Genomic DNA, 15,702 nt, shown 5'->3' with positions numbered 1-15,702 from the left:
ATGACTAATACTTGTGCCCCCAGCTCACTGCAGCTATTCTTGAGAGATACTTCTTTTTTCCTAGCTTGCTCCTTGCAATGACAGTTAAAAAAAAAAGTCAGGGATAATGTTCTGTTTAAGAGTCTCCTGACCAGCCATTTAGTATTGGTGTGGCTGCAGTCTGCCCTGCCAAAGAAAGAAATCTGAAAATCAGAGCTTGAAACACAGTAGAAACTTGAATTTTTCCAAGAGGAAGGGCGGACTAGAAATAAACAAGAACTGATATTAACTTTTGAAATTTCACACCTATGAAACCAAAGCAGGAAAGAAAAAGGAGTTTCACTGTGATTAACACGGAGGCAGATTCTCAAAAGGAAATAAATTAGGCAACTTAGCTCAATAGATATCCAATAGATTTCCAGTCCTCTTAACTGAATCAGAACGTTACTCATGTTACCTTACACCTCTAATTTTAAGGTTCTTAAGTACAGTGAGATTGGCAAAACAAGAAACGTAATTGTCCTACCTAAAAAGCAAACAAAATATAAAGATAAGGTAATCTGGTTTTCCACTTTTAACGTTTGTGGTTTATCCATACACGTAGGTAGAAATTTAGAAAAAGTTTCTATAAGGAAAAGAAGGGTGGAAATATTTGTTATATTTTCCAGAGTCTCCCACAGGCTTTTAAATAGTGGGTTTCATTTATACATGGCAATAAAACATGAGTTTTCAGGGTCTAGTAGCTTCAGGAAAAGCCTTGAAAGTGTATCCTGGGTTCAGCAGCAGCAGTCAGTTTTTCTCCTTCTTAGTAGCTGGTGCAGCGCTGTGGTTTTGACTTTCGGCCTGAGAAAAATACTGATAAAACCGATGTTTTCAGTTGCTGGTCAGAATGTTTACCCTGACCAAGGACTTTGTGAGTCTCACGCTCTGCCAGGGAGGAGGGGAAGCCGGGAGGAAGCAGAGACAGGACACCTGACCCAAACTAGCCAAAGAGGTATTCCATACCACAGCACGTCATGCCCAGGATGTAGAATTGAGAGTGCCCGGAAGGGCTGGATCGCTGCGGGGTGGGGGCGAGGTACCGGTTGGTGAGCGGTTGTATTCTCTTCCTTGTTATTTCCTTTGTCATTATTACTATTAGTGGTAGCAGCAGTGATTTGTGTTATACCTTAGTTATTAAACTGTTCTTATCTCAACCAGTGGGAGCTGCATTCTTTTGATTCTCCTCCCCGTCCCTCCAGAAGCAGAGGGAAGAAAGGTGGGGGGGAAGTGGACTTCGTGGTTCTGATTTACGGCCTGGGCTTAAACCACGACAAAGTGCCAGTCCACAAAATCAACATACTTGCAAAAAAATAAGAATAATATCACAATTATTTTCATCTTCTCTCTCTTAAGAGTCATGTTTTTCCAACAATCTGATTATTTCCCCTGCAGATATCACTGGTCCTCTTTCTCTACCTGTCTCTTAAAGATGGATTAAACCACCCTTCTTACACTGAACATGGTCGTTACTTCTCTACCAGCTTCTCCAGCCTGAAACTCTAGCCTACTTTTCTGAATCTTATACAACCTTCCTTAATTGCTCTGAACACATCTGAACTTTGGTTTTTTAAGTTGGCCTACTTTCTTGCCCACACACACAGCAGTAAATCAGTCCATCTACAGCTCTTGCTGGGGCATTTGCTCTTTTCCACCTGTTGCAGCTTCTCCTCTCTGGTTTTGATACACACATGACTGCTCCACTGACTTGAGTTTTGAGTCATGCTCTGAGGCAAATTATCCCTCCTGCTTCTGCACTCCTTCACTGATATCCTCCCCTAGTGCAGCTCACAAGCTGCTTTTAGGTCCTTCATAGCATCCCTCCCTGTCCTGCTTTACTTTACTATGCAGCCACCGTGTTGTTTCCCTGACTATGCAGTTGCAGACATTCCCAGTAGGCACCATTCCCCCTGGAGGAGGAACCATGGCAATGCTGTCTCTCAATGCAATCTGTTAACTGGTATTTCTGGAGGTCACAGCTTGAGCACTCCCTACAGTAGCTGCTATTGTGTCCTGATTGCTGGCACTCCTCTCACTGCTGCATCCTTCATGATAAGATCTCTGAGAAAGAGATTCTCCTTTAACTACAAGTTCCTACTTGTCTGGAATATTAGTTGAAGAGTAACAGCTGCCACAAGAACAACAGGATCTAACAGTTAATCACACCGTGCAATAAATATGAAGGTATTGTCGGTTGCTCACAATATACTGTTCACCCTGATAACTCTGCAAATACTATTTGACCATTGTTGCTTTTATTGTTAAAATATTTTCTCATCATGACTGTTCTTATTATTGTCTTATTTTTCTCATTGGTTAGCAAGTTCTTGTCAAGTATATCTCACATTTTCTCTGCTATTGAAGGTACAGGCTATTCATTATTATTCCTTCCTGAAACTCACCTGCTCTGCCCTATCCCCTCATCCCAAGGAAATAGACTTAATTACCCAAGTTTCTATTTTCTCTCTGGATTTCAAATAATAATTCTTCACCTTCTAGGCATGAGTAAGTTACTTGTAGTGAACCAGTACTGTAGCTATTGCTATCTAAAACATAAGCCATGTGCTTCTCTAAGAACTCTTTTGCCTACAAGTATGAAATACCCATGAAAACAAACACTGCAACTTTATATTTTGGAACATATTTTATACAGGTATCTGCAGCATTTCTTCTTGGCTGATGACCAGCAAAACCATTAACAGCAACTAATTGCATAGAAGAAAATTTTCTTCCACTCCTATTTTCTAATTGCTAGGAAAGAAAACTAAAAATAGACTTTACAAGTTTGGGGACCAGACTACAAAAGCTGGGAGAGCTCTATTAACTTCCAAATGCTGTATGGCTTTACACTCTCTGAAGACCTGGCTCACTGATTTCATCAAAGGAAAGATTAGGAACGAACCAAGAGGGAGATTTGACTCCAGCTATGCTCTAGTATTTGTATTTTTTGTACTTGTATATTTATTTGTATTTTAGCAAGACTTAATTATTTTTCTCTAGTTCTATTATAAATGATCATTAGGAACTGAATGCTTTGCTCCTTACTTACAATGGGTGATTATATGAATGCTCCATAACTTTTATAATATTTAGTAAAGAATTTAGGAGTCAATTTTAAGCATGCCTGCCAAACACACCCGGACCAAATTGCAGAGAGTCCTCTTTTCCATCATGTATGTCTAGCCCCTTTGCATGCCACTCCAGATATCCAATTAACCTTCCTCATTTCACAGTTTGTGTCTGTCCAGCTCCTCCATACAACCTGCTGATTAAATCTTCTTAAAGAGGAAATGCTGAATTTGCAGCTGACAGTAATTCCTCTGTTTAATCTCTCTCCTGAGCTCCCTTTGAAGATGAGACACTATCCCTTCTTCACCTTCTTCTCAGATTTCCACTTGCTCTTCATTGCTGTCTCCAGGGACTGCCTCCAGTCCACATCACCCAGCAGCCAGTTTTGGAGATCTCACCCCTCTCGACTCTGTAGTGCAGCAGCAGGTCCCCGCACCCCTGTCACCTCACTCCATGCAACTGCATCAGCTTTGTGCCCTAAGGACCACATCACACGGGCACTAATTTTGGCCTCATTAAGTTTCATGCAGCAACTCGGTGACTCACATTGCAATTTAAGACTTGATTTTGTATGATAACTCTTTTTCTTAAAATAATATTTTCATACAGATTTATAAAATGTCAACATAACTTACTATAGGATTGAGATCTGGCAAAAGGTACTCCCTTTTTTGGCGGAGCTGGGTTTATTTGTTGATTTTCAGGTACACAACTGTATTTCATTGCTTATTCAGTGTCAGTACAAAAGCCAAATCTTACCCTCTTGTAATAATTGCTTTCATAAAAGGAAGTTGTATCATTTCTCAGGCACAATAAGGAAATGCAAACAGAACTTAAGTTTCATAAAGCTTTGTACAATTTCAGTGCATTCATTATGGCCTGCTAAACACAAAAGCTGCAAACATGAGAAAAAGGGGAAAAAAGGGTTTTTTCCTCTGGTGGTGCTGAAAATGTCCAGTAAAAATCCTTTTTACTCAAGTACTTGTTTAGATATCTTCAGTGACATTTAAGCGCCTAAAAGTGCATTTCTGTTTTTTAACTTTTTCTTGGAAAATCTCAGCTACTCTGAGGTCAAAAGCTCTAAGCAAGTTGAAGTTACCAATCTTGGCACTTATGTGCCAAGTATGTCCTTCAGTGTTTCTTTCTTCTGGATGCAGGCCGTAGTGCAGAACAGAGAAAGGCAGTATTAGCTTCCACCCATAGCATTGCATGTATCCAACTATAGTCATTTAAATCCATGTCCAAACCCCTACAAAGGTCACGTTCCTTTTTCCTGCAGTGTTTTGTTGGAAAGAAAGCTTGACAGAAACATGTAAGAATTTGAGTCTTCTCTGAGCCACTAAGTACCTTGATACAGCATTTGAAAGTGATATGAGAACAAGTGCCCTAATCCCAAAAGCAAAATTGTGGCTTGGTTCATATAAGAGCTTTGTTATTTTCTCTGGAGCAATGCACAGAGGGCCCTAGAGATGCAAACATTGCTCTTCTGTGCTCCTCATATGTCTAATGGCTTGGCTGGTGCCATTTTTACTGTCTCTTCTTCTGACTCATATCCCTTTACTTCTCCCACAGTGAATTGAGACTTTGGCATTAAAGCCAGATTTTCTGCTCTGGTGAAACAATGCTGCTTGATTGAATTTCCTCTTCGACCTGATGGATTGGATGGGTGTGCTCGTCTCTCCAAGTGTGCCATTGGAATCAGCTCTTCCTCGTGGTGCTTTGCTTCGAGTGGCCGTAGTCGGGGCTGGGGTCTGAACATTACTGGGAATGCAGCATCGGAGCCACTTCTGTGGTGATCTGAAGGAAAATAGCCAAATAATTCATATTTTGAAGAAGAGAATAGAGAAACACCATGGTATTGGCAAGGACAGTTAAAGGATATGCAGTACAATACAGCATTATGGTTTTAAACCCTGGAACTGCAGTATTTTAAATAATTATTACATAGAGAACTAAGAATAACCCTAAATTTTATTTTTATCCCAAAGCTGATGTTCAAAAGATTTTATTGATCTTGCCCCTACCCTGAAACCCCAACAAGTAAGCACATTCAGCTACCTTTTAATGCCAGACAGAGCTGCTCAGTGCCTTCACAGGGCAAGAGTGCTCTTTTATGTAGCTTTCAATTTTCTACAGGTTTCACAAGTATACCTGGTACCATGGTTGAAAAGCATTTTGAAACCCACAGCAAAAGACAAAAATAGTGATAGAGACAACTACAGTGGCATCGAAAATCAGGTTTACCAGTTAACTGTGATTAACAACTGGTAAGAAAACAGTTTCACCTGAAACCAGGAGTATGACTCTAGGGTGCTTTGATTACATTGGGTGTGTCAGACCTGCTCCTACCAGCTTGCTTTGCCACAAGTACACAATAAAAATTTGCCTGCCGTAGGCCAATAAGTGGCTTTCTCATTCTGTGGAGTTCATAGAACATTTTCACTCTTCTTAAAGCCACTTGTAGTTAATTTAAGAAACAGCTTGTAACAAGTTAGGAGGCTTTGGGAGATAAACACAAAGGTCTACTAATCATAAAATTAAACTGTACACTGCTGCAGTTAAAGCACACATGTATGGCCTTAGTCACATAGTCAAAAGTTGTTAAGTTATTGCAGTTTAATAACTATTACATTGTTTTAAACTAATGTTTACTTCACACTTGTTGCAAAGTAAAAATGCATGCACCAGCACATACCTCTACAAAACAGGGGCACAGACTGGTTTAACAGCAGAACCTGCTTCTCATAGGCCATGTGGGCATACCACACCATAAGCAGTAAAATAGGATAGGTTGTCTCAGATTTGAAGGGCTTTAGCCCTTCATACTTAGCCCTTTGGGAGCATTACTGCTGCCAAGTAAGAATGATATACATTGTCAAAGAAATAATTCATTTGTATGAGTAGCGGAAGGAGCTGATACGTGGTTTAAGGATCTATTTGTGGTTATTTCTCACCTTTTAGTTACTAAACTTTCTGCACATGCTATAAATAAGAGCTAAACCAAGCTTGCTAGAGGATGCTTTCTCCAGGAGGGTTTCCAGGCATAGACAGAAGAGGTAGCATTTGTCTCTGTAGATGCATATGTACATATATAAGGTTGTCATTCTAATTTCCTACATTCCTTACATTTATCTTCTCAGTTTCCAAGTGCAGTTTGTTTCATCCTAACACAGTTTATGAGAGGAGTTTAGGGTGGCTTCCTCCTGCTGCAGACAATTTAAAGTAAGGTGAATGCTACACAACTGACTTTGGATGGGGCCAGAAGGTGAACCAAGAAGCCTCTTTGGATATGATCTGTTTGGATAGATCATAAGGTAGGGCTCAAATTCAGGCCTAGCTATTAATGAAAAAGTACTTTCATTCACTGTTTCAGGATTTAGCTCTTTCCCCACTGAAATAATATGCCTGTCTGGTATAGAAGGATTTGGTCCCTTGAGAATGTCTGAAATGCTTTTAGGTCTGAGGCTGCTCTGTAGAACAATTTGAATCTTTTAGAAAGGCACATATCCCCCACCGTGGCATCCTGACAAACAGAACTGAAAATAATCAATCGGCTGTATGAAAAAAGGAAAAAAGAAAAAAAATCCCCATGAGTAATTTTATTTTCCCTTCTGAACAGATCCTCTGAGTTTCTGTTCTGCTGCCACCATGTGTGAGTGCTCAGTCCCAGGAAGATGGTTGCCTTCACAGATCTCCTGTTTGCATCTCTTTCGTAGAAAAACAGAAAAGGAAGAAAAAACAGTTTTGCACCTGCAGGAAACTAATTTTGTTGTCCAAGTTTTTGATACAAAGATTAAATATATGGTTTCAATCTCTAAAGCTAATTTTGCTAGAAATGAAAAGGAATATTTCTAAGGAACACAAATGCCTTTCAGGTTCACACAAGTAAATTCAGAAAGGAGTCTGGGAGATTACAGATGGAGACAATGATGAACATTCAAGTGTCTTAAATTCTGTATTTTCTGTGACATCGTTTTGCTATGTTTCCTTAGTTCAGTGTTGCTCCATCCCTAACTTCTGTCTCCTTACTTGAGAGTGCAGCTGAGGCTAGGTCTGCATTTTACTGTGTACATATGATAATATGAGACTGGCTGATAACTTTATCCAGCAATTCCAGTACTACTACAGAAATGTTCATAGAGAATAAGCTGGGAAAGCGGGAGAAGAGACCAGCTACCTGGGGACAGACTCTGCCAGGAGTTTTTGTTAGGTTATGTGATTAGAGGCTCATCTCCACATGGAAGAGCCTTGAGGCACAAGGAGAAGAGCCCCCAGTACTCCAGTCAGAGGAAAGAGCCTGAGCTCCTGCCTGAATCCATCACGGGGGTGATCAGCCCCATGGGCAGGGTAAGACAACCACATAATCTATACCAACCACAATGAACTAGTCTCTGTGTGTGATGTAAGGGGAGAACAGGGGATCCAGGAGCCTGCTACAGGGAAGAGAAGCCTGGGCGGTGCTGGGATGAGATAGAAACTGCTGCAGTAATGACCATGTAAACAACACAGATCAAAAAGAAAGGAGAAAAGGGTGTAGCTCATTTAAAGGGGCCAGGGACTTCCCTGGGAGTCCTTATTTGGTACTGCTAAATCCACTGAGCAACTGGCCAAGTTTCTTTCACTGCTGGAGTAGGATGCAGAGTAAAGCATTTCCATTACCTGTAAAAGTAACATGCCTGGCTTTTTGTCTTGTGCGCTGTCTGGGGCCCTGAGGCAAGGAGAGGTAGCGTACTTCTGTGGTGTTAGCCTGCGTATGAGACAGAAATGTATTCAGTCCATGTAACTGTGTCTGCCACTTGTAGTTTTTTGGTGAGAAGGTAAAGAGGGATGGCTATATGCTTTTTCTTTTGTGCCTCTGCACTTTTACAGCCCAATTTAGAGAGGAATGAATAAGAACAATGCTTGGCTTGGACGGTTGAACTCAATGTCAACGCCAGTGAAAAATGTCAGTGTCTAATGTAATAGCCCTATGGGGTTTTTTTACAGTCAGCAGAGAGAAACATGTTCTTCTAAGATACGCCTTTCCTATTTCATATGACAACTTTAAATAAAATTAATATACCCAGCACGAACTTATTTCTCTTCCCTCACTGTGATCATAGAATCATAGAATCATAGAATAGTTAGGGTTGGAAAGGACCTTGAGATCATCTAGTTCCAACCCCCCTGCCATGGGCAGGGACACCCCACACTAAACCATGCCACCCAAGGCCTCATCCAACCTGGCCTTGGACACCGCCAAGGATGGAGCATTCACAACCTCCCTGGGCAACCCATTCCAGTGCCTCACCACCCTCACAGTAAAGAATTTCTTCCTTATATCCAATCTAAACTTCCCCTGTTTAAGTTTGAACCCGTTACCCCGTGTCCTGTCACTACAGTCCCTGATGAATAGTTCCTCCCCAGCATCCTTGTAGGCCCCCTCAACTCAGCTTTAAATGTCTATGCTATCAAATGACTACCTTTAGTCAGACAAATCTTACTGATCAAGAGTCAACAGTCAGTGCAAGGTGTCAAGGGCTTTGCATCTGGCTTTTTGTGATTATATTGTTTTGCACATACCAAAACAATGCAAATTACATTATTTTACTACTGACAGCCATAGTAGCTGATCTCTGACCAATGTGTAGAGGTAGTACATTAAAATGTTGCTGTCAACATGCTAAGGACACTGGTGAAAGTATCCATTTTAATTATTACAAAAAGCATATAAAGTGGGTGTCTGTTTCCTTATTTACAGAGAAGCAGAGGCATTTTTCACATAAATGGTAGTATATGTAACACGTACCGGTCTACCCCAAGGTAAGCTGTTTCCTTTCCTGCAACTCTGCCTCAGGCTGTGCTGCCGACGGATGAGGATTTCTTGGGCTTGTTTCTCATTTGCGCTGGTAGGCAGGTTGTGTCGATTGTATGCTGGTGCCTGAAACAGAAAATGCACCCAGCTGATTTTCTTTGTTCTTCCAATGTTAAAAACCTTGTGCAGTCTGGTTGATCATGGGGCCAAGGGGACACTTGCCCCATCTTGGCCATAGACTCACCACAGATCTCTTTGGCATCACATGAAAAAATGCAGCCTCATACTAAATTCACTGCTGCAGATCAAGACAGGAAGAAGCACAAGAAGAGCTGTATGTCTTAGACCTCAAAGACTGCACTTTGATGCCATCTGTCATAGACTGTTGCCTGCTTGAAGTGCACTAGAAACATATACTTACCCACACAAGGTTATTAACATCTCTGCCCTTGTTCTCCCTTTGTCATCCTTTTTCTTGTCACACAGTTGGGAGCTACAGATCTGAGACAGGTCCCAGGAGAGAGATGGATGATTAGCTGGCCTTTGAGCCTTAGTACTAACATTACCGGGCTAGGAGCAAGTTGCAGATGTGCCCAGGAGCAAAAGACTAAGTTAAGAAGAGTACATCTCCAGAATGAGATAGACAGACTGAGTTTCCTTGCCATACCTGGACAAGCTACACCTTAATATGACCCTAAAACAGAACATGTTTTAGGACAAGCTTTTTAATTTATTGCATACATCTGGTGAAATGAGGGAAATATTTATCTGCCTTAAAGAAAAAAATTAAGCCTTCTTAAAAAGCAGATTCTGATCTCTGTCACACTTGCAAAGCTCCTTGTAAAATCGATCTGATGAGCCAGACATTATCAGGCCTTTAGAGTTGAAAGTGAAGTATTGAAAGTAGCATCATTTTCCTTCCTATCATTCATATCCAAAAGCACACAGTTCTCAATCCCACATAGGAAGTGACTGGTGCAAATAGCTATTGCTGTAGTTGATTTTTGAGAGATTTCAGTAATCTAAGAGACATCTATATATGCAAATTATTGCTGGTAAGATGAGAAATTAATATAATAAAGATAATAAGCTGTGGCGAATCAAACAATATTAAGAATGAATATCATATTAATAATAACACACTTAAAAGAGCAGGGCCTAGAATTTTATCTTAAATATGTGTTACACGAGTTAGAGGTGTTTATCTGCGTAATTTCAAGGTTAATGTAAAATATCTTGTACCACTCGTTGTAGGAGAGCACTCAGTTCTATATTCTGGGCTCAATATTGGATTAAGTAGATATAGAATCAACTAGGTTGGAAAAGACCTTCAAGATCAAGTCCAACATTACCCCGGGACTGTCAAGTCCACCACTAAAGGTCCTCATCTACACGTTTTTTGAACACTTCCAGGGACACTGTCTCCACCACTTCCCTGGTCAGGCTGTTCCAGTGCTTCATCACCCTCTCTGTGAAGAAATTTTTCCTAATATCTAATCTAAATCTCCCCTGGCACAGCTTGAGGTCGTTACCTCTTGTCCTAGCACTTGTTATGTGGGAGGAGAGACTGACCTCCGCATCGCTCCATCCTTCTTTCAGGTAGCTGTAGAGAGCGATAAGGTCACCCCTGAGCCTTCTCTTCTCCAGACTAAACAACCTCAGTTCCCTCAGCTGCTCCTCATAAGACTTGTGCTCCAGACCCTTCATCAGCTTTGTTGCCCTTCCCTTGACCTGGTCCAGTATCTCAATATCTCTCAGTAACTCAATATTCACTTGGCTGCATCAGAGGCAGTACAAATTTCTGCAAAACAAATCCCTGCTGAGTTATTATCACTCTCATTTTATGGGGGGAAAAAAAACCCAAATGCGTAAAGCAAAGCTCCAGAGGAGGTGGAATATTTATTCATTTTTCCCCTTTCTTCTCTCATGGTGAGGTTAAGCTGTTGGTCCCATACAGACGAAGGATTTACCAGCCTCTCAGCTGTCTTTGAGCTACACAGTATTTACCACTTTTGGTCCATCCACTTCCACAGGGTGGATCTTCACTGCTGCTGGCCACCTCCCAGCCCACCACCTCCAACAAGAGCCTGCACTCATCACCAGATACCAGGTAGCTGGCTGATCAACATCAGTAGCTGGTTGCCCAGCACTGGTCCAGCCTAGACATCCACTGCACAGGCCTTTCATGCCATGGGAACAGAGCGTTTGGCAGCCTGGAGATAGTGGTTCCCGAGTCATGGGTAGCTGTGTAGTGAGGAAAGCCTGACCTCTACAGCTCAGTCACAGACTTTCCTGGCTTTCCATGTTGCCAGGGTGAAAAGCTGATGGAGAAAACTCACTTTCTCTTTATACACCCAGGAATGTGTCTCAAGCCAGGGCTTCTTCCTCTCCCTTCCTTCCCTGGGTAGCTCTAGGGTCGGAGCACCTCAGGGCACTGGGCTCACATCTCCCACCAGTGTTGACCCCAGGGCTGGTCCTGGTGCTACCACCCGCCGTAGCTGTGATATGGGGAGTGCAAACAAGAGCTTTCAGTCTGCAAACAGTGAGCGATAGCAGGTCATTTACACACCCTTTGTCGCACTTGGTATAGATTATGTGCCAAGACGTCTCTCATGGACTTCATCTCTGTGTGGGAGAGCCTACGCATACGCCGATTTCTACCGTTCCTGTAAATAAAAGAGAAGTTTAAATATTACATTAATGAGTTGATTAAATACTATTCCCATGAAATGATTCATGATCTATTTTTAGTACGAGAACGCAAGACTTTTCAGCCTCTTTGTGACCAGTGACACCACAAAATCTTTCAAAGATTAATAAAAAATGTCATATTTTGCTCTTTCCTGAGTTTTGTCAATATACTGGGTAGTCAGAATGGGCCCTAAGCCTTCATATAGCTGGTAGTAGAAACTCTCTTTTTTTTTTTTTTTTCCCCTCAAAGCTTCGTAAGGAAGTTTGTAATTAAGGATTAGATTTGGCAACAACCAACAGTGCATTCAGGAAGGCACTGCAAGTTTTCTCCTCTGTCTGAATACGTTCTTCAGCATGGTCTAGCAGTCTGGGCCATGCAGACCTACTGGTTTTAACTCCTTTGAGAAAGTGCAGTGGATCCTGAAGAACTAAAAACCATGCTGATGGAAGAGCACAAGACACCCACCCTGTGGTGAGGAGAATATACAGGGTTTCCTTGCTATTGAGCCTGATTCTCCATTTAAAACAAAAGAACTACCTAAAAGATAGTCATCTTTGTATTTTTAACAAACTGTGACAAGAAGCTCAAGTCACTTGCAGCTGCCTGGCTTTTTCACTAGCAAAACAATGGAGGAGGGCTACTGTGAAATGTTAACTGGTTTTGCTAAATAGGTTGATATGTGTGAGAGTAGCATACAGCTCAATTCCCAAGAAAACAAAGGGAAGTAGATAGTGATCATTCAGAATGAATCAGTCTGTGTTCGTCTTGTTTCTGTGGTTTGTTTTTATTTTTTTTTCCTTTCTCCATTTGCTTTCTTGACTTCTTTTTTTTAAATGAAGTTTCAAATCTTTGTTCTCAGCTAAGTGATGTCCTTAGAGTGTCATCTGTAAACTGTGCAATTAAAGGATGGATTATAATCAATGTACAGTATCGTCACAGCTTTGTGTGCATTTATTTTTTACTCTCCCTACAATAAATCAAAAACTTTTAACAAAAGCTAAAACAAAGGAAGATGGATTCAAGCTAAAATGAGTTTATGCTGTAAACATAGGGAAAAGGTTGGGATTTGAAATTGCTGCTAGTTTAACAAGATTACCACTGGTTTTATGCTATTGACAAGCCAAAGTGAGTGAATAGGACTCACTTTTTGGATTTGACCAGAAATCTTATCCTGGCCCTAAGGAATCCTTCTCAACAAATGTTTAATTGGCATTCATCAATTCTCAACAGCACAACAAAGTTAGGTATTTACTAGCAGGGAAGAAAACCCATCACCATCACCCAGTTCTAGGCCAGCTGGGTGGGTTGGTTGGTTGATTGGGTTTTTGCTTGCTTTCAGCTTTCAGAAATAAACACTGAGAGGATCCAAGGATACCACCAAGTTTCCAGGTTTAGGTGTAATGCACCTTTATTCCACACCGGGACTGGTGTGTTGCAGGCTGTGGGACAGTCCATGTATGCTACTTTCCACAGCACAGAAACCAGTCTCTTTGGACAACAGAAAGATGCAAGGTACACCTAGGAAAGCAAACATAGGCCCAGCCCCTGAGGACTAATGGCAATCTAGCCTGCCAGTGAGTAGTTGTCTATAAAATGCAGGTTTTGCTCATTTGTGTAATGCAAATTGAACTGACATAGTTGATGCAAGCAGCTTTGACATCATACAAATTAATTGCCTCTCTGGTCCCCACTTCAGTGAAAATCTCCACGGGGTATTTATACCTTACAGTTGGGAACAAAGTGGGGAAAGCAGCTAAGTTGGGGAAAGCAGAATTCCACTAGGAAGACATCAGATCACCTCTTTACCTTTCCAGTTACATACCTGACCCTCCATATGCCAGCACAGAAGTGGCCTCTTCTGTCATATAAAGGCTTATAATTTTGTTCTTAAAGTGACTTAAAAAGAATAAATAATATTCCCTGAATTTCAGCTGAGCTGGGACAGCAAGAGAACAAACAGTAGGAAGATAGTCTGTATTGTTCTGAAGCATAAATTGAAAACATGTACTATTTTCATGGAATTTAATATTAACCTACAATGCACAGGTGTAAGGAACAGATTGCTTTTGCATTTTGCAATGTATAATGCATTTAAAGAGAATTAAAAAAAAAAAGAAAAAAAAAAAGCCCCAAACAAGTTTGGTAGGTTACCAAACCCAAGCAATCCTTAGTGAAACGATTTCTTTGTTCTTATTGAAACTTCCAGCATGTTACAACAAACACAGTACAGGAAATGTATTTGTGAAGAAAATAAAGATATTATTGTATGCCATGAAAACTGACTGTCTCTCTGTAATGAGTACTGTGGCAGTATCTCTTCTTTACATCTGTAGACAGCTGACTCATGGAGGAAAAAAATGCCTTCCACAAACCTTGTAAGATTATTTGGTATGTGTTAATATCTAAAACCTTGAACTTTGTGAAGTCTCCACCAACCTTCACTAGTCCTGTGAAGGAAGTAACATTCATAGGGCACAGTCCTTGCAGAACTGCATCACCACAAATGACAACATGGCACTTGATTTTGACCTGCACTGTATTGATACATTCTAAGATTTACTCTTGCCAAAGTCAGTATTGCAGCAATATGAAGCCAACAGTAAGTAACCTAAGCATCAAGCCATCTCTCTGTGTAACGGGCATATTTCCTCCAAGAAACAGCCATACAAACAGTTCTGATAATATCTGCTCAGCACTGCTTTTGCAACTTCTGTCTTTATTTCTAAGGCTTATATTCGACAAAACACTGTAACAAAATGCTCTATTTTCATTCAAATGTGAATTCTTTGTTGCATAGTCCATGGGCAAATTTCTCCACTGGAAACACTGCATATTGGACACCTTCTTCACCTGCAGGAATTACATCAGCATGAATGCAATTTCTGAGAATAATTCTAATTCACAGAGATGGAGATCCACTTCGATTGTTGTAGAGCATTTCCCCTTATGTGCCTAAAGGTTGCAAAACTGATCAAAAGTGCTAGTGAGAGAGTACTACTCTATGAGAGAGAATGCCAGAAAGCACTACTCTGGCACTGCAGATATTGTTTTACATGCTATACATTGGAATTTCATTTCAAATCTCCGCTTGCTTACAGCCAGGTTTTTGTATCCTCACTGAAGTCAGAGACTTTAGGTACAAGCTGTTTCAATGATAACTATAAAACAATTTACAAATGCATTGAGAAACCTTTTAGTCTTAAGCAGGTTGACTGAATGGGTCAGGAGAATGAAAAGAACTGCTGCATTGGCTCAGACCAAACATCCAACAACTAGCTCACTACCCTGTCTCTTCCAGTGCTCAAACCTATCAATGAACAGAGCTGGGAAAACATATATTCTCCTAGAACACTCTCACAGCCTCCAAGAATCATGTTTCTGTGCCACAGGCTGCACTTGTTTTTTTGAAGTTGACACTTCATTTTTAAAAAGGCTGTCTCAGTAGGAAAACCTGTGCATCAGAGGTTGATGCACAGTAAAATTCAATTACAGCCAGAGTGGAGATGGCAAAAATTAGTCCATCATTATCAGCTGTTTATCATAGAATATTTTTCTCTCAGCTCAGGAGAGAATTTCTGAACTATACTGAAGCGTTTTGTCTTATTTTCTCTTTCACTCAAGACAATAAGAGAAATATGGTTTGATTGCCATAGATTGTCTATCAAACTTGCACATTTGTCTTGGCTCAGAACAGTTAAGGGAATACAGCAGACAGAAAGGAGCCTGACAGACAAGCAATCTTTTTAATATCAACTGTTCAGCAAAGAACATCTGTTAGATGCCAAGTTTTAATCTGCAGGGACATCTTCAACTAAATCAGGTTTCTCAGAACCCCATCCAGCCTGACCTTGAATGTTTCCAAGGATGGCGCATCTACCGCATCTCTAGGCAACCTGCTCCAGTGTTTCACCACCCTCAAAAAAAATTTATTCCTTATATCTAGTCTAAATCTACCCTCCTTGAGTTTAAAACTATTACCTCTTGTTCTTTCGCTACATGGCCTATTAAATCTCTGTTCCCATCTTCCTTATAAGCTTGCTTTAGGCATTGGAAGGCCACAATCAGGTCTCCCCAAAGCCTCCTCTTCTCCAGGTTGAACAACCCCAACTCTCTCAGCCTTTCCTTATAG

At 40.9% G+C, this 15,702-nt stretch overlaps 1 protein-coding gene across 1 annotated transcript in view; it reads right to left on the bottom strand.

Moving 5' to 3' along the window:
• Window positions 1–4,582: 4,582 nt before the first annotated feature.
• The window catches only part of SLC9A4 (solute carrier family 9 member A4), a gene marked incomplete at both ends in the record, with an annotated part of 34,960 nt that continues 23,840 nt past the window's right edge, over window positions 4,583–15,702 (bottom strand). Inside the window, 4 exons of the mRNA XM_080612886.1 lie at window positions 4,583–4,884; window positions 7,747–7,834; window positions 8,876–9,007; window positions 11,451–11,547. Coding sequence (XP_080469012.1) covers window positions 4,583–4,884; window positions 7,747–7,834; window positions 8,876–9,007; window positions 11,451–11,547 — 619 coding nt within the window. The remainder of the gene's footprint in view (window positions 4,885–7,746; window positions 7,835–8,875; window positions 9,008–11,450; window positions 11,548–15,702) is intronic.

The sequence above is a fragment of the Psittacula echo genome (assembly GCF_963264785.1).
Source record: "Psittacula echo genome assembly, chromosome: 3".
Taxonomy (NCBI): domain Eukaryota; kingdom Metazoa; phylum Chordata; class Aves; order Psittaciformes; family Psittacidae; genus Psittacula; species Psittacula echo.
This window is presented reverse-complemented; position numbering and strand designations above follow the sequence as displayed.